An 18,257-nucleotide genomic window follows, 5' to 3' on the forward strand; every position below is an offset into this window, starting at 1 on the left:
CCCGTGAGGTAGGCTGCGTTGTTCTATTTTACAAACAGGGAGCTGAGGGCACAGGAGGAAGTGGCCCGCCCGGTCACACAGCAAGGAGCACAGGAGCCAGGGTCCAAGCCCAAGTCTGCAGGGCTCCAAAGCCCACGCGTTTTCTCTGAGGAAGAAACAGGAAGTAGTCTTTTCTAGCAAAGGCCCTCAAGTTAAAAGCTCAGGGGCTCTCAGGCCAGCCTGGGGCAGGGGGCGGGGTGAGAGCTGGAGAAACCCCAAGGCCATGCCCACTCCTGGCCTGGCCCTCAGCAGCTAGACCAGCAGAAGGGAGGGGTATAGAGAATGACCCCCGGCTCTCCAGACAGCAGTGGCAACCAAGGCTACAGGTGATGGCTCTGGCCGCCCAGCAGCTGTGGGCGGGGCGCGGTCCGGTCTGGTCCTGGGACCTTGTGGCCCCAAGTGGGCAGGGCCAGTCCATTGAGCCAGGCGGATTCCAGCAGGCTGCGGAAGCGTGCCCTCAGCGTTGGGCTGGGGGGGCTGGCACTGGCAGCAGGGGTGGGTGAGGCGCCAGGGGACCCTCCCCTAGTGGTTGCCTCTGCTTTCTCAGGGCCAGGGGTTGGTGGCTTCCTCCCGGGCTTTTTGGCCTTGGGGGCAGGCGACTTCCAAGCCAGGGCTAGGCTGTCTGGCTCCTCTCTGGCCACGGTGGGTTGTGAGGAGGCCACAGATCCAGCCTCAGTGTCAAAGTCACCTGGAAAATGAACACACAGTCAGGCTGCAGACCCTCAACACCCTCAGGTCCCATCTCCTCGCCTCCAAAGCCATCTAGACCAGTGGTTCTACTGTCCATGTTAGGAGAGCCCCGGCAGGGTCACAGCCATCATGACCCTCCCCAGCACGTTCCCACCGGCCACATGGTTAGCCCATCAAGCTGAAAGGGTGTGCTTCTCCCCGGAGACGCCAGCACTCTATGATGAGGGTACCTGCAGGAGAAGCTGTCTGGATGCAAGGACAAGAGGAAAGGGGCTACAAAGGCCAGGAACCACTGGTCTGGTCCACAGGCTCACTGGACAGGCAGGGAAGCTGAAGCAGAGAGGGCCCTGCCACACAAATGCCATCATCTTTCTGCCACACCACCCCCAGAGTCGGAGCAAGAGCCTGAGAGCAGTGCCTGGAGGGAGGGGATAGAGGGAGGAGTGGAGGGAACCAGAAGGGCTCCTGACCAAGAGCACACCTGCTGGGAAGGGAGGCTGTCAGGAGAGCACTTCTAAGGACACCACTGTAGGGTGGCCCCTGCTCCAAAGACACAGGGGAGGACTCACAGGTCAGGGAGGGAAGGGGGATGGGGACACAAAAATGCAGCCAGTGGCAGGACGCTGGGCACCAGTCACTTGCTTACCAGGCCCTACTGCCCAGCAGGCAGCCCAGGAAAAATGGACCTGTCCTTCCCTGGGCTCCTGACAGCCCAAATGTAGAGAAGACAGGCTGGGGGGCTTGAGAATGACACATGACACCCACCCTCACTCCTTCTCACCCAGGAACAGAAGATTTGTGCTTGCATTTTCTTTGCACCCCATTAGGACAAATGCCCCAACTTCTTCAGTGCTCGGGGTCAGCAACACTTGTCACCCAGACCCCAAGCTCCACATCTGCACCTCACTCCTCAGGCCCCCTCTCCACACCAACCTGGTGCTAGAATGGAAAGGGGACAAGGAATAGCTCCTACAGAGACAGCCAGAGGCCTGGAGGACAGAAGGCAGGGGAGTGGGGAGAGAAAGACGACAGAGTGGGCCTCAGGCCTCGATGCCAGATGTTCTGATGCAGGTGAGGCACCATCCCCCGAATCTTGACTGAAGAAATGTGATCATGCACACCGTGCCCGCTCCGGAGAGCAAGTTCGAGCTACCTGAACTGACTCAGACAACTCTCCCAGACATGAAAAGAGCACATTGGCGAACACCAGGCACAGGCATCATGTCGTAGGGAAAAGCGAACCATAAAACGACGCGCTGACTTATGGGTCACTTCTGTGAGTGTAAATACCCAGGAGAATAGGAACCTACAATTTAAAAGGCAAATGTTCGGGGCGGAGGGTAGGGCTCCTGCCGGGTTTGGGGGATGAGGTGCTGGGTAAGCACGGTGCTGCTCACTGAGATGGAAAAGACTGGGGTGGGACATGAGCTCAGGGGAAAGCTCGGGAGTGTGGTTTGGGAGGAGTTAAGGGTCAGAGAGATCCCAGGTCCGGCATGCAGCTGGGTATTTGGGGCTCAGGCTCAGAAGAGGAGCACTGGGGCGGGAAACAGACACAGGGGAAATGACCTCAGATAGAAAACAGGGCCTGATCAGAGCCCCAGGAACACCAGAGAAGAAGCCTTCATCAAAGACAGGAAAGACATAACAGATGGGGAAGAGGAGAGACTCTAGGAGGGCGCCGTGCCAGGGAAGGCCAAATTCCCATGGGGTTCAGAGGCTTACAGAAGAGGCCGTGAAGACACTCACTGAGGCTGGGGATGAAGAGGGCTGCGGGTCCATGGAGCCCACCCTGAAAGGCCAGCCCCCTCCCCAGCACAAGTTCTTTCCAGAGGCCCAGGAATCCCTCAGCCCCTGGCTGTGAACATTCACACAGCCCACACACCTGTCACTCGCTCACACAGCTCCGGTGGCTACTGGGGCCGCCCCATGCTCACCCAGCTGGCGGCGGACGCAGTCCCGCCACTGCAGGCCCAGCAGGTCGGGGTAGATGTCAGGCAGCTGGCGCAGTGCCAGCAACTTGAGCATGCGCGAAGTGCAGCCATGCAGCGCGCGCTCCCGCAGGGCGCGCTCCTCCGACAGCGTGGTGGGCCGCAGCTCCACGCGGTGCTCCTGCAGCACATGGTCCACGGAAGCGGGGGGCAGCCGCGGGAAGAGCCGCTCCTTCACCAGGTGGATGGGCACGAAGATGGCCCCGGCCCGCACCACGTGGGGGAAGGGGCACCGCTGCGTGCACACGAAGCTCTGCAGCTGGGACAGCAGCTTGCCCAGCAGCCCCTGCACACCCTGGCAGTCCTGCCACGCTGCCCGGCCCCAAGGTCCAGACATCTCAAGCCACTCGCGCAGTTTCTCAGGTGGGGAGTGAGCCACTGAGCCTGAGATGGCGTCACACAGGGAGGCGTGCAGTCCTGCGAAGTGTTGCTCTGAGGAGTCTGCTGTGACGGGAGTAGAAGCTGGAGCAGGGCCTGCGACTGGAGCAGGAGCCAGAGCCGGAGCAGGAGCTGGAGCTGGAACCAGCGCAGGTGCAGGCGATGGAGTCAGGGCAGGGGCTGAGGTGGGAGAGGCCATGGCTACAGGTGGAGGGCTGGGCAGTGCCAGGTTGAAGCAGGCCATGGGCAAGGGCTGGGTAAGAATCTGTAGTCCAGAGGGCACGGGTGTAGGGGTGGGTGCAGGCTGTGCAGGGGCAGGGGCCGAGGTGGGCACGGCTGGGACCACGGCTGCAGGCAAGGGGGCTGGCCGAAGGATCTTGAATTTTCGAAACATGAAAGCCACGGAGCTGTGGAAGTTGGTCCTTGGGGTGGCTTCTGAGGTCACTGGCACCCCGGGCAGCTCTGGTGCCTCTGTGACTATCTTTTTCAGGCCCTCCAGATCTGAGACTGTGTCCCCTACACCTGACACACCTGAGACTGTGTTTCCAATGCCCGATGCATCCTCGGCTGCGGTGGGCTTGGTAGGGCGAGGGACCTGGACGGGAGGAGCCTCTGCCACAGTCTTCTTCACACTCAAGTCCAGTGCCACCTCCTCCTTAAGTGAGGAGTGCACCCTCAAGGGGGCTTCCTGGGCAGGCAGGGACCCCCTGCAGTCTTTGTCGTGGTTCTCAGTAGGAGTGGGAGTGGAGGCTGGGGCAGGTTCAGGCTCAGGCTCAGCTGTGGCCTCGGGCGCCTGCACATCCAAATAGTCACGGTAGGGGGCCAGGCTGAAGACATTGTCGATAATAGGCATCGGTGGAGAGCTAGGTGGCAATGTGCCCTCGTCCGGTGGCAGAGACTGGCGTCCCTGGGCACAGGGTGGGAGTGCCGGTGGGGTGCGGGGAACTGGACTGTCTCCAATGACAATGGGTGCCCCCGGGTGCTCATCGAGCTGGGGCTGGAGTTGCTCTTTCCTGCAGCTGGGCAGCCACATCTTCTCCACTTCCCGCACGGGATTCTCTGCAGGCCTCACGGACTCAGAGCACAGCTGGCTGGCAGACAGAGGCTGGCATGCCCTCTGGAAGGCACTGGGCTGTGGCATGGCCTGCAAACTGTTCTGGGAGGGTGGCGTCCCTCCGAGCCCTGGGGATGCTCCGTAGAGCGAGAGGTCATCCCGGGCATAAGGAAAGCCCAGCGTCTGAGAGGCAAAGTCCAGTGGGCAGCGTGGGGCAAGAGGTGGCTCCAGCTTGAGGCCTGGCGAGGGTGCTGGGAGTGGGGCAGAGGGGTAGGAATATGAATCCAACCCCACTGGGGGCATATAAGGTGTCTGGACTGCCTGCTGCCTCAGGTAGGGGCTGCTCAGCCCACCAGCCAGGTATCCGGCCCCCTTGTGGGCTCCCAGAGGCTGCAGGGGAAGCACTGAGCCATAGCTGACCTGCTTCTCCGGGTGGCGACAGGCTGGAGGGCAAGGCAGAGACTGTGCAGGGTGGGGCAGTGGATAGTGGGTGGGCACCGCATCCTGGCAGGCTGGTCCCAGGGGTTGGGCCAGCTGGGTCCAAGGACTGGGGGACCCTTCAGACAATGCCGGCTTGGGGTCCCCAGAGTAAGGACCTGCATACTTGGAGGCCAGGAAGCCCGTGCTGTGTGTGGTCCGATACTTCTCCAAGAATGCCTGGCACGGGGAGAAGCTCACCGAGGAGTCTTTGCCAGATCCCCCAGCTGGCACCCCACGCAAGAAGGTGCCATCCAGGGACTGGCCCTTGGCAGGAGCTGGGGGCAGAGAACAAGATGGGTCAGCAGGGGGTAACAGGGATCCAGTCATCAGCGTCCAATCAACATCCAGTGGCCTCTTCGCTGCCCCTTCCCCCAGGCAAGTCGAGAGCCCATAACACAGAGGGTTGCGGTAGACAGGTTTGGGTGCCGCCAGTGGTGGGCCCGGGTAGGGATGGCCCTGGGGGCTGAAGGGCAAGAGCTCAACAGGGCCAGAGTTCTGTGCTTTCTCGGCACTTTCTGTGGGTGGGCGGTAGAGCAGGCAGCTGGTCAGCAGGCTGTCTGCCCGAAGTGGGGGTCCTGCCACGCTGGTAGGGTACAAGGATGGGTATGGGGTCCAGGATGACAACCGCTCAGATCCTGTCTTAGGAGGACCCCCCATGGGACAGGAGAAGTAGGCACCCTTGTAGCTGCAGGGGTCCTGGGCACCAGCAGAGGGGGGCAGGCTGTGCCCGGGCCCGGAGTCGGCCTCGAGGCGGGGCAGCTTGCCATATGTCACAGGACCCAGGGCCCCCAGGGGCCGCTTCTCTGCCATTGCGAAGGCTTCAAGCCGTCCAGGGCCCCAGCTACTCAACCGCTGACCTGGAAGAGAGAAGGAGAGAGGCAGGGGCTGTCAGAAGAACAGGCTACAGGCAAAGCAACAGAGGAATGCTGCTCTCGCTGGCTCACTGCCACGCCTGAGAACTTGGCACTCAGTAGATGCTCAATAAAGACTGAATGAAGGAATGAATGCACAAGCCAACTTTATTTTTTAAGCTGCAGAATTCTTTGTTTAAGGAATTCTTGGGCGGCAACCCTAACATATCTCCCAGCCCCATTCCAGGAGCCCCGTCTGTTCAGCTTTCCTCCACATGACTCCCAAGACCCCTTCCTTGGGGTTTCAGGCTTTCTAAGGTCCAGTCTGAGGATCACTTTGCTTAGCTACCCTCCCGCTCCCACCCCACCCCGCCAGCCATATACAGATGAGGAGACCCATTTATCCTTCCTACCTCCTACTACTAGCTCTTATTCCAAGATGCCATAGTGATCTCAAGATGCCCCCTGCAGCCAAGATGTGGAATCAGGCATTGTCTACAAATTCTGATCTCCTGTGGTACTCTAGATTGCCTTCTGACCTGCCAGTCTTATCAAAAATGGTAGAGCCAGGCCTGCAACCCAGGTCCCCAGGCCCAGAACAACAGTCACTGGGCTTGGTTTTGGAGGGCAGTCCCCCAGGAGAGGTGGCCCTGGGCGTTCCTTTGTACAAGCCCCACCCCCACGTTAGCTCCTCCCCCAACCGGAGAGCAAAGGCTGTCAGCAGATGGTGCTGTCGCGCCAACAGGAAGCTCCCAAAAGCATAGGGGAGGAAAGCCTGTGTCCATCCCAGCCCCAAAGCTGGGGCTATTCAAAGACACGTGGGGGCAGCACAGGACCATGTAGCAGGTGGGGAGGTGGGAGGATGTGACTCCAGGGAGGGAGCCCCCGGGGGCCACAGAATGCTAGTTGGCAATGACCCCTATTGTACTGATGGAAAACCTGAGAGCCAGAGAAAGACTAAGGTCCTGAAGCAAGGCCAAACAAGGATTGGGACCCACGCCCGGAGAGGTCAAGTGTGGGTTTCCTCAAGGCAGCAGGCACCCAGTGGCCCAGAAGGGGTCATCTGAGGCCAGTCTGCTAGGGCCACATTGACCTGCGTCAATGCCCTGTTCCCCAAAACCCTCAGGTGGCTTAGAAAGGATGCATCAGCCGTCTTGCTATGATTAGGCCATGGGCCAGGTGTCACAGGTTTCTACCACCAAGCCAAGACCAACTTCCTCTCTTGGCCTTCTCTTCCCTTCTGGCAGGTGGCCAATGCCAGCCACAGGCTCCAAGTTAGACTGGCACATTTTGGGGACAGGAAAAGACAAGGGTAGAATGGGGGGCCAATGCCCAGTCTCATCCCAGCCTAAGTGCACCAAGAAGGCCAGGTAAGACTCTCAGAAAGCAAGCTGGCTCATCTCCTGGCCAGAATCCAACACCTCAGGTCAGCCTGGAGAAGGGAATGCTCCTGAGAAGACAGGAAGGGGCGTCAGCAAAGCAAAACCCATGGCAATGCCCTAGGATCAGGCCCTGTATCCCAAGGGGAAAGCCCCCACCCCGCTGCACAGCAACTCTGCAAGAAGAGGTTGCATGCTGTTGGGGGTGCTGAGTCCCCCGGTCCTTGGGGAGCTCTGGATTAATTAAGTGCTCACTCTATCTCACCTCTCTGACGTACTCCCTGGGGCCTGCTCCCCACCCAGCCCAGGGCCCAGAATTCTTTCTCTCCTGGGCTCTGTCCACTGCATGTCCTTGCCCTGGAGACTTCCTGAGACACCCCCAGGACCCAGCCAATAAAGGTGAGGCTACTTGGGATTCTCAAGAGTCTTTGGGGGAGAGGTGGAGGCTCCAGAGAGCCAGCAGAAGACTATTAAGTGTATGGGGGTGACATTACCTCCTGACAGTAGGAGATGGAGAGCCCAGTATACACTCCCTCAAGGTAGGCGCCTCCCCACTCAAGATGGTAGCCAAAATGTAGGTGCCTCCTTCCCTGACACACACACACACACACACAGAGGCAAGCAATCGTTTCAAGAAGAGCAGGACCCCAGGGAGCAGGATCACATCACCGCCTGGACTACTGAGCTGTTCGCTGGCTGATGTCGGGGCTGGGCTGAGAGGACCAACCTCTCACGGGGTCCAGAAGAGCTCACCCCCGCTTTGCCACCCCTGCCATAAGCAGCAGGGGGAGCAAACAACTCCGAGGCCCAATTCCCTCTTCCACCTCCTAAGAGGTCCCCGGATGGACATTAGGCAAGACCAGGGTGAAGAGAGTGATCCTGCCAGCTGTGCCAGCGACTGGACTCAGAGAGCGGAATCGGGCCCCCTTCCCGCGTTCTCACACCTCCCCCAGCGGAGGCTCTCGGCCCTGCTGACGCTAAAACCGCACCTAGGGGCAGCCTAGGCTCCAGGGGAGGAGGAAGGGTCGCGGGATTGGCTCCACCCCCTTCCCATTACCTGCCTCGCCCAAAACTCTAGTGCCTGGGGCCCTCAGACGATCTGGCTTTGGGGCTGCCGCCGCACCCGACCCCGCAGGCTTCCGGGTGTTCCCACGCCCTGCCCGGCGGCACTGGGGCGCACGTGCACCCCAGCAGGCTGATACACAGGCCGCCACCACTTATGCAAACCCATGTCTGCAAGTACGTTCCTGGCCCATATCTGCATGCACGTCCCTCCAGAACTGCATTCTCCCCTAGCTCGGGCCCCCGCACACGTGTGCATGCAGACAGACCCGCGCACCGGGCCCCACGGACCGACACCCAACGACTGGCGGGAGGGACAGGGCAGGGGGCGGCTCGGCCGCAGAGTCTGGGCAGCCACCGCCTCGAGGCGATCCCGCCAGCCTGGGCTGCAGCCAGAGAGTGAGTCAAGCCATAGCAAGGAAACCGCAGGGCCGTCCCGTCCCAGCAGGGCGCGACCAGGGCCCCGCGGCGTCTCAGGGCCCGCCGTCCCCCAGGCTAGACCCCCGCCACCCCCTCATCTCCGCCCGCAGTCCACGTGAGCCGGACCCCGTGGGAGGCCCGAGGGCTCGGCCTGAGCTCCGCTGCGCCAGCCCTGCGCAGGATCCGGCGCCCCGCCGGAGGTCCAGGCCCCGGGGGCCTCGTAGTCCGAGGGAAGTCGGAGCAGCAGCGCGACCCCTGCCCGGCAGCCCGCCCGCCGGGGACCTGCGGCAGCAGCCAGGAGCCACGCCACCTCGGCCCAGACCCAGCGCGCCCCATCCCCGGGCCGGCCGGTAGGGGCGCCCTGGGGCAGCGCCACCCGCCCCTTCCCCACGCGCCGCCCGCAAACTCGGCCCAAGTTTCCGCGCCGGCCGAGCGGGCGAACTCCTACCTGCAGGGCAACCGGCTTCCCGCGGCTGCTGCCCGGGGCCGCGACCGCATTCTCCACCGCCGCCGAGGCTGCGGGTCCTCGTCCGGCCGGACCCTGCGCGGGAAGTCGCGGTGAGCACCGAGGCCGGAGCCACCCTCCTCACGGCCGTTCGCGCCGCCGCCGGGCGCCGTCTGCGGTCCCGGGCGGGGCGGGCTGGGGGCGGGGCGGGGGCGGGGCGGCCCGCGCGGTGGGGGCAGAGCCCGGCGGCGCCTCTGGGAGCCTGCGCTCCCCTGGGCCCGGGAGTGCGGAGGGCCTGCGTCGTCCAGCTCTCCTGGGACCAGGCCGCGGGCTCTGTGCACTGTCTGAACCCACCGAACCATCAGACGTCTCCAGTCACTCCGTTAGATCATTCATTCACTGCCACTTTCTAGCTATGTGATCTAGTGCCTGCCACTTGACCTCGCTGAGCTTCAGTTTCCTGATTTTAGTAAAACTGATATTATATCATGGTGCTGTGTCTTAAGGCTTATAAGTGTTTGCATTAAAATATTTGGCACTTTGGGCCAGTACAGTTGCATTAGGGGCTGAAGGGGACTCCTTAGTCTGTCCCCTCATCTTGGTGCAGCCAGTGAAGGCAAATTGCAGACAAAAGTATCTCCACCCCTGTTGAGGGGCACCACGCCTGTCTGAGGAAAGGGTGATTTCCCCATCCCTGGAGTGAGCCAGGAATGAGGATGCTGGGAGGTTTGCTAAGTGGCCTCCTCAGTGGGTATCTCTGAACCTTTTTGGCAAATCTCCCTCAGTAAGACAGGCCTGAGCACGTGTAGCCTGGGAGATGGGATGGGGGGAGCATCTCCAGCAGCCCAGAATGGTCTGTTACCAGGAGAGGGGCTGGAGGGGTGGAAGGGCTGTCCCCATTTGCCTTCTCTAGGCCCTCTGATATCGGATGAGAAACCCCTTAGCGCTGCTACCTTCTCTGAAAAACCTGGTCCCTCACATTTCCTGGGCTGCCCAAGGACTGGGGACAAGTGTGTGCAGGGAGGAGGGATGGGACAGGGGGACATGCCAAAGGTCAGTGCAAGTTCATGGTGCAAAACCACCCAGGCCACCACCTCAGATCCCAAAGGTCAGAGCTGCCTGAGTCAGAGGGTAGAGCAGGCCTGAGGCCGCAGATTCCAAGAGTAAGGAAGCAGCTAGGGCAGCTGGGGCTGAAGAGGAGCGGACACTGCCGGGAGGAAGAGTAAGTGAAGGTCACCTGGGGGCAGCAGAGTGGGTATCACTTAGTTGAAAGCTGGAGGGTCCTTAGTTTGGAGAGAGCTGTGGAGCAGAGACTCAGAGAAGGCTGAGGCTTTCCCAAAGCAGGCTGGAATCAGGAAAGTGCATCTGTGTACTGACAACTAGGGGTCATGGCCAAGCCTCAGCTCCCAGGCTGTTCCTCCTCACCCTTTCTCCTCAATAACTCTGTCCCCACCTCCACGACACCCATTCCCCCGCCTCTGCCTGGTTATTAGGAGTTGAGGGGAGGGCAGTATTCTCAGCTCTCAGGGTCTAGGACTCCCAGGTTGTATGCTCAGCTGGTCGGTGTTCTCTCCAATCTCTCTGAGCCTGAGTGGGGCCCGGCCCAGCCAGGATGAGCCTAGTGAGACCCTAGGGAGCCCAGTTAAGATTCTGTGGCCCCACAGAGTCTTATCTTAATTCAAGGGCACTTCACAAAGACAGCAGCTCCCTTAATCAATGTCTTGTCCGTTCCTTTCTGGTATCACTTAAACACCTTGAACTACAAAAGAAACATCATAGAGCAGGAGACTTGGGAGCCACTTTGTAACTTTCTGAGCCTCAATCTCCTTACCTGCAAAATGGGAACCATGAAACGTGCCTCACAGATGGAGGTGAGTGTCTAACAAAATCAGCGTGGGAAATTGCTCATAAACGATGAGAATCTCGTAGAGTGGTAGCTGACTGTGAGCTCCTGAAGGCTGACCTTGCCTTCTTCTCTACCCCAAGGGTCATGTGCGGAGCCTGTGGAGAGAGGTGCCTATTAAGCCTCTGTTGGATGAAGGAAGCTAACCAGTACCAGGTGGCTGCCTTGGGAGCCCCCGCCCCGTGTGTTTATTAGGCTGTGATCTCGGAGAGGAGAAATGGTATTGTGGCTGGATTGAACAGTGTGAGCAAAAGCAGAGAAGGGAACAGTCTGTCCTTATGTGGGCTTCCTGGCTGGTATTAACAAAGAACAGTAGCATAGAAAAGCCTGGAAGGGAGGTTTCACACTGCCCCACCCCCACCACACTGGGGCTGCACATTCTCTGGCTCCACCCCAACCCAGACACTGACTACTCCTCCTGGCTCCCTGGGAAGATGAGATAAAAGGTCAACTCCCTGAACCTCAGCTCGTTACCTACACATGGTTATTAATAACAATGTCACTCTCTCTAATGGGGCCACACCTGCTATTTACAAATCTCTTTCCTTTCTCAGAGGAGCTTCTTCTCACCCCAGAGAAGAGAGATGTGTTGCTGGCAGCCACTCTACAGGAAGAGAAACAGAGAAGTGTGGTGCCTTTCCTCAAATCACACAGCAATGCTCTCCCCAATCCTTTCAGACCTGGCTATAGAAATTGCCTCCTCCAGGGAGGCCCCCAGATTGCTATTACAGCACTCTCTGCCATCTCTATTTCCTCATCCCTCTCCTACTGAGCTGTGTGACCTTAGGCAAGCCCCTTAACCTCTCAGTTTACTCATTAGTCAAATAAGCATGAACATCCAACGAGTTCACAGCTTGTTTTATAGTAAGTCCTCAACCAGTGGTAGCTCTAGAGGAGGAGGGGGAGGTGGCTTGCCCACATAGCCAAGAAATGGAGGACCTGGGACTCCCCCCACCCCAGGACTGTATGACCTCAAACTCTTCTGAAAGAAGGCTTAGGCACAGGTGATAGTCAGGAACCCTCTGCCACTCAAGCACGCAGAGCCTGAGAGGTGAGCTGTACCAGTGGCTGTCAGCCTGGGCTCAGGGCATCCTAGGGGATCTGGGTAAGATGGGACCTGAGGTGGGGCATGGTGATGGGGTCTGATCAGAGCCACCTCCCAAAGATGTGCATGTAAACCAGAGTTCCCTTCTGCAGGGATGGCCGATGGGGAGCAGTAACCTGCTACTCCACCTGGGTGAGCAGGGAGCCCCCACAAACTCTGGAGGAGCCCCACCTCACCTCCAGAGGAAATCAGAGTCTCTTGAAGGGAGATCCCAAAGACCAAGAAAGGGGGAAGGCCTTTCACTAGGACACTCTGAAGACCATGACCACCAGCATTCTGGCCAGAAACAAAGCCTCCACACAATAATTTGGGGACCTTACTGCAGAGGGGGAACATGCTCTGATTAACTAACAGCCAGGGTGGATTGACTGCCCTTCCTATCTTTCCTTCCGCCAAACATTGAGGACCCCCAGGCTTTATGCCGGCAGTGAAGTGGGCCCTGGTGCTGCTTTCCCGAGCAGTGAGAGAGGCGGATGTAAAAGAGACCATGGCACTCCAGTGTGATGTGTGCTCGTGTGGGGACAGGGCTGCTGTAGCCCAAGGGAGGCCTGAGGAATAGGGTACTGGGCCTTGCGTTGGGGAGGGTCCCTGTTCTGGCTGCACCGTAGCCCAGCTCGAGGGGCAGAGGGGCTCTGACTGGGTGCTGGAAGCAATGGGAAACATTCCCTCCCCAACTCCGGAGAGGTCTTTCTCGTGCTCATGTCTGATCCTGTCTCATGTGCGACACCCTGCCCCTCAGCACAGCATTTCCCATGACTCCCCAGTGCCCTCAGGATCCAGTTTCCCACTCCGGCTTTGGCCTGCCTCCCCACTGACCCTCTCCAGCCAGCCTGTCACTGCAGCCTCTGGAGCCAGCCAGAGTTCGTCGCTGGGTCACACCTCCAGGATCTGAAGCATGTTCTCTCTGTCCAGATCTTTCTTTGCCAACTCCTGTCGGCTTTCAAGGCTTCGCTCAGGCCACCTCCTCCAGGAAACCTTCCTGAGCTTCAGGCTGGGTTTGGTCACTTCTTCTGAGGCCTTAATAGCATTCTGAACTCGTCTCCATTCTAGCTGTTAAACTGCCTGGTTACACGCCTGGGTCCCCTGCTAGCCTGGGGAGGGACCTCCCTCCGGGCAGGGCCTGGGTCTGCCTGTGCACTGGGACTCCAGTGTCCAGCATGTGGCGGAATCAGACCATGGTTATGGAGTGAAGGTTTGTGCCAAAGGGGGGCGCTACACATCTGAAAGGGAAGAAAGGCAGAAAAACCTCCTGGGCCCAGAGGTGAGAGTCTAAGAGGAGCCTCTGCTTCCAAAAGCCCCTGCTCACCCCTTTTCAGCCTCTCAGGACCTGTGACAGCAAACCCCAGACCAGCAGCAGCCTCTGCCAGCCTGCATGTCAACAGGGGAAAACTGAGGCCCATAGAGGGGCAGCCATATGCCCAGGGTGTGGGGCAGGCGGGCCTAGAACCCTCCCAAAGGCCTCGGACGCCAGCTCTCCCTCCGCATCCCACCCCCAGACCTAGGAGGGAAAAACACCTGGCTGAGCTCCACCTGTGTGCCTCGTGCCTCGTGCTGCCTGCAGCCCCCTCCTCAGAGGCCCCCAGCCTGGGTCTGGGGGTGTCAGGAGAAGGGAGGGGGACCCCTGAGAGAAGGGGAGAGGCTGATGCATTTCTCCCTCGGTGTTGCAGGAGGCTGCTCCCCCTACCCCGTGTCTGGACTTCTGCCAACCTCCCTAATCACCTCCTTTCCTTTCCGCATCCAGGGCCTCTCCCTGGGGATCCCCTCCCCCGGCCCCTGTGCCCTGGGCAGAGCAGCACAGCTGTTCCAAGATGGTGGTTTGGGCCTGGGCAGCCTGTACCCACAACACTGACTCCTGCTCAGTGCCCACCTCCCTTCAGTTAGGCTTTGGCCTCCACAGGGAATTACATTCCCCCAGCTCCCCAGTTCAAGGGTCATGGGAGGCTGCCAATCCAGCTCCTCCTGGCCGTGTCCTGGCCCCTTCCCTCGGTTCCAGAGCACCCTCCTCTCCTACCAGGGAAGGCTGGGTGGATTGACCCTCTAAGACTTCCTAAGGCTGGTGGGGGCAGTGGGGTCTGGGCCGGGTGGTTGGTGCTGCCCCCTTGTTAGTGGCCCACTGGGGTTTCCATCACTTAGGGCTGGTTACCAGGCAACTGCATCTGAGGGCTGGGCCCTGGCTTCAGGCTGGCACAGCCACTGCTGCTGAGGGGGAACGCATGCAGTCAGGCCAGCGAGGCCAGGGTCACGGTCAGGAGGCCTCATGTACCCGGGAGCGGTGAGAGCGGTGCCTCAGATTTGCAACCTCAGAAACTCCTTATCATTTTCTCAGCTTAGACTCACAGCCCTGCCCCAGGAAAGGGGTTACCAGGGTCTTCCTCACAAACGCCCACTGTCAGGGCCCTCAGGTTTCTGGGAAGTTGAGAGGCTGAGTGGGAGCAGAGGGGGGCACTTCTCCCTTTTTAGGGACTGGGGGTGCAGCCCTGTGGCCTTACTGACCACCACCCTGTGGACTGAGGTGGGAGGCACGAGGAGTCAGGTTTCCCAGGTTACAGGGCTTAGGCTTTGGGTCTAAATCCTGCTCTGTCTCTCAATGGTTGTGTGACCTTGGACATGTTGATTGGCTGGCTGAGCTCAGTTGCCTCGTCTGTAAAAATGGGATGATAACCCCTGTCTCAGCAGGCAGTGCACAGTCTATAACATGCCAGTGCTGTGCCTGGCACGTGGCCTCCTCTCCGTACCTGTCTGCTCCCTTTCTCCGAGCCCCACCCTGTACTCACCCCAAGCTTCCCACATTGCAAGGGAGCAAGGATGACAGATGCTGACAGCCCACACGTGGGCCACCCGGCATTGCCAGGTGACCCAGGAAAGTACCATCCTCACATCCAACAATGTCCTTGTGCCCCAACTCTGCCCCTTGCTCCCCCATTCCTGCTGACCTGATTTTTTAAAACTCCTATAGCCATAACCATGTACCAAGAGCTGTTTTAAATGCTCCACAAATATTAACATGATTAACTTATGTAATCCACTGAGTGGATTAAGTCATTTCATTCATTTATTTTATTAATCCATTCAATGGATTAAAGGAGGTAATACTGATATGGACCCAGGGAGCTGTGGTGGGACAGAGGCCCAGGCACACTTCCCTCCCATACTGGGCTGGCTTCAGCTGTGCTGCTGGGTTGGATGCCAGTCCTGCCTCCTGCCACAAAGCCAGCCTGGGCTGGTGTAGCCACAGGCAGGTCAGAGTTTCAGGAAGAGCAGTGATGGCTAATTAAAACTTCAGCTCAAAAAAACAAAAAAATCAAAAAAAACTTCAGCTCAGGGAGGCCCCCTTGGGACCAGGGTTGCCTCAGTCAGCTCCCTTGGGGAGGTCCCCTAATTGGACCCCTGGGCCCTAGTAATGATGCAAACTCACCAGGCGGAGGATAACAGGCAGGGAGGGAGGGGAAAGGGGCAAGGAAACAGGTTGGCAAAAAAATAACAACCACCCCCCCATTGTGAGGGTAGTGATTTGAGAGTCCCCAGACTGTCACTTAGTTACTGTGTAACTTTGAATGGGTTGCTTAGCCTCTCTGATCCTCCAATTCCTTGTTGACAAGTGGAGATAATAGAAACTCCAGCCCTGGAGGGTTGCTGTGAGAAGATATGCCTGGAAAGTACCTAGCATAATGCCTTGCTCAGAAATAGGGACTCAGAAAATCAGAACAATTATCATGTTATTAAACCAGTAGTACCGCCAATGGCCTCTCATACCCATAATTGAGTTCTCAGAGCATCCTGGGAGAAAGGAGAATGAGGACAAGCACTCACCTACAGGAGGTGTTCAGCTTCACAGTTTTCTCTCTTGATTGTCTGGTCGGGGTCCTGGGCCCCTGAAGGGTGTGGAGGAGCAGGGACAGGGGCTGCAGGTCAAGCAGAAAGTCAGTCTGGGATGCAAATGGAACCACAGCCTGCAGAGTGGACAGGACTTAAGTGGGCAGGAGGGAGCAGAGAGGGGATGCTTGGTGGGGGAACAGCTGAAACAAAGGCCTGGAGATCAGAGAGAGGGCAGAGTGTGGTCAGGAGCCACGGGAGCCACTGGGGCTAGAGCTAGGGTGGGCTGAGACACCTAGGCCGTTGTGAGTGACAGTCACACATTGTCCTGCTGAGACAGGCCCGAGGTGGCCAAAGACCCCCCTAGCTCCAGGGCGCTGAGAATTACTGTGCCGGAAAGGTGGGCTGTGAAGAGAGGAGTCTGCGGGAGGGAAGAAGGCGCTGGGTATTTCCTTTCTGACTGTATCAAAGTGGCCGCACTCACTCTTCTGCCCTCTGTCTGGAGGTCAATCTCGTCCCCCATCTGTGAGGCCTCTATCATCACAAAGCGCAAATCCATCTCTCTGGGCTTTCAGGCCCCCTCAGGAGGCCACACAGGCCTGTTCTCAGAGGGACAGGGCCCAGGCCAAGGTCCAGAAAGTCAGAGCTGGCATGAGCCCCAGACCCTTCCAGGATGACCCAGCTCAGTGATGTCACCATTGTCCTCACAAGCTATCTCTGGGGCCCCCAGCCCATGTCTGCCTGGGCTGCAGCAGGCCTGGAGGCCCCAGGATGAGGGGTCGGCCTCCCAAATCCTCCAGTACCCGCTCAGAGCAAAGCACCCTGCCCCCAGTTCTCAGTGAACCTTTCCAATAAGCGTAGTCTCAGAACACAAATCTTGTCATGGAGAGAAAGCCAGGGCCAGTGCTTAGGTGTGGAGGAGACCAGGACGCATTGCAAGGCAGCTGGTCAGTGCTAGTGAATCAACAATTCCTGAACAAACACAGCCTGTGCTGGACCTGGGCTGTGGCCTCCCTCCTCACCCTCTGTGGGCAGCCCCCTCCCCTTTTGCAGTCCCTACCTCCTGTCAACCAGGCCATCTGTAAGCTCACTTGGCTCCAGTTAGTTCGGTAATTAGCACCTCATCACGCCTGTCTGCCTTTGAACAGCTTCCCTGGGAAGGGGTTTGAGGAGGTCTCCATGACCTCAGGGCCCAGGGCTGGGGCAAGTTCAGGCAGGCCACGGGGCCAGGCTGCAAGGCCCTGTCAGTCGCTCTGCACCCACAGGTGCCCCCAGCTTTCGTTGCAGCGGGTTTCCCAGCGCACGGCAATGGAGCTGACAGAAGAATCTGTTTGGGATTGGAGTAGGGAGCTGGGAGGCAGAGGAGCCCCTTCCAAGACAAGGCTTCTCTCAGTAATCCCTGGGACCCTGGATCAGCACCCACAAACCTCCTCACCAGCTCTACTTATTCAAGGACCCCAGGCTGGCTGCGATATCAGGGAGGTGGGTGGGGGAAGGGTAAGAGGACAGTCAAGTCCTCAAGGTCCCCTTGGGAAGGAAGCAAAGCCAGTTGGGGTCAGATTAGGGAGCTGAGGGTAGGATTGGGGTGGGCTGTGGCTGGTGAGGTCAGAGAAGGCTTCCTGCAAGAGACAAAAGGAGATGCGCGAGGTCTGAGAGGTTGTCAGAGTGTGTGGGGCCACAGCACAGTGGAGTGGCTCTGGGGTCAGGGACAGGCCAAGATGTCCCCTGACTGAGCTCAGTTTCTGCATCTTTAACATAGAGACAGTCATAGTAACTGCCTCCAGGTTCTAGAGAGAGTTTCGAAGGGCGGGGTGTAGGGCTGAGCAACAGTGCTATGGGGCTGGGAGGCAGGTGGCAGGGACACCCTGACCACAGGGCAGGAGGTGAGCACCACAGGAAGCCAGCTGTTGCCTCCCTCCACCAGAATTAGAGCAGCTCTGGCCCAGGGAGAGAGGCCTTGACCGGGGTGGGGGTCTCACCGAGGTACTGCTCAGGCTTGGAGTGGGGAGTGAGGGAGTGCACGTCGGGCCTGGGCAACCAACCAGTGTGAGTGGCTCAGGGGAGCCAGACAGGCAGGAAGTCAGCCTCGCCCCACGTCAAAGCCCGCAGACCAGGGCAGCCTGGGGCTGACACTGGGCCGTGGTCAGCCTTGAGACTCGCGCCCCAGCAACAGGAAAGGCAAATACACGCAGCTGGGGAGGACACAACGGGGGGAGGATTTTTGGCTCAGAGGTGGGGGGTCTGCCCCTGCAGAGAGTCTCCAGTTTAGTCCAGAAAAGCCCTGCACTTTGAAACTCCTGCCTCACTGTTCTGGTGCCAAACCCCTCTAGCAGTGCCTCCTTCCTTGTAAGCATTGCCATCTTAAGGATGATCTGGTGAAAAAAAGCCATCAGCCACTTAACCCAGTCCCGCATCCCAACTTACCACTCATGGCTATGGGACCTCAGGCAAGGCTGTTCACCGCTCTGAGCTCCAGGGTCTTTGACTATGGGATGATGATCCTGCCCCAAGTTAGTGGTGAGGCTCAAGTGCCCAGTGTCCTCACTTGATGGGGCCTAGACACCAGTAAGCCCTCAGGGAACCTGTATTCCTCCTCCTTCCTCAGGCCAGTTCCTGAGAAGGCCTTGGGACCCTGAGAAAGTGTGGGGTC

General features: G+C 59.0%; 1 protein-coding gene across 2 annotated transcripts; it reads right to left on the reverse strand.

The window, feature by feature from the left end:
• Positions 1 to 224: 224 nt before the first annotated feature.
• On the reverse strand, positions 225 to 8,952 carry C27H15orf39 (chromosome 27 C15orf39 homolog). 2 transcript variants are annotated; one of them, XM_015243133.3, is made up of 3 exons: positions 8,790 to 8,952; positions 2,664 to 5,486; positions 225 to 727 (listed from the first exon to the last, which is right to left on the reverse strand). In XM_015243133.3, the coding sequence occupies exons 2-3, from the start codon at positions 5,437 to 5,439 to the stop codon at positions 360 to 362; spliced, it is 3,144 nt and encodes a 1,047-aa protein (XP_015098619.1). In that variant the 5' UTR covers positions 5,440 to 5,486; positions 8,790 to 8,952; the 3' UTR covers positions 225 to 359. The 2 variants fall into 2 exon arrangements, with proteins under 2 accessions (XP_015098619.1, XP_015098620.1); XM_015243134.3 differs by having other exon boundaries at positions 592 to 727; positions 2,612 to 5,486.
• Between the last annotated feature and the right edge of the window lie 9,305 nt (positions 8,953 to 18,257).

Source organism: Vicugna pacos, chromosome 27 (assembly GCF_048564905.1).
Source record: "Vicugna pacos chromosome 27, VicPac4, whole genome shotgun sequence".
Classification (NCBI taxonomy): domain Eukaryota; kingdom Metazoa; phylum Chordata; class Mammalia; order Artiodactyla; family Camelidae; genus Vicugna; species Vicugna pacos.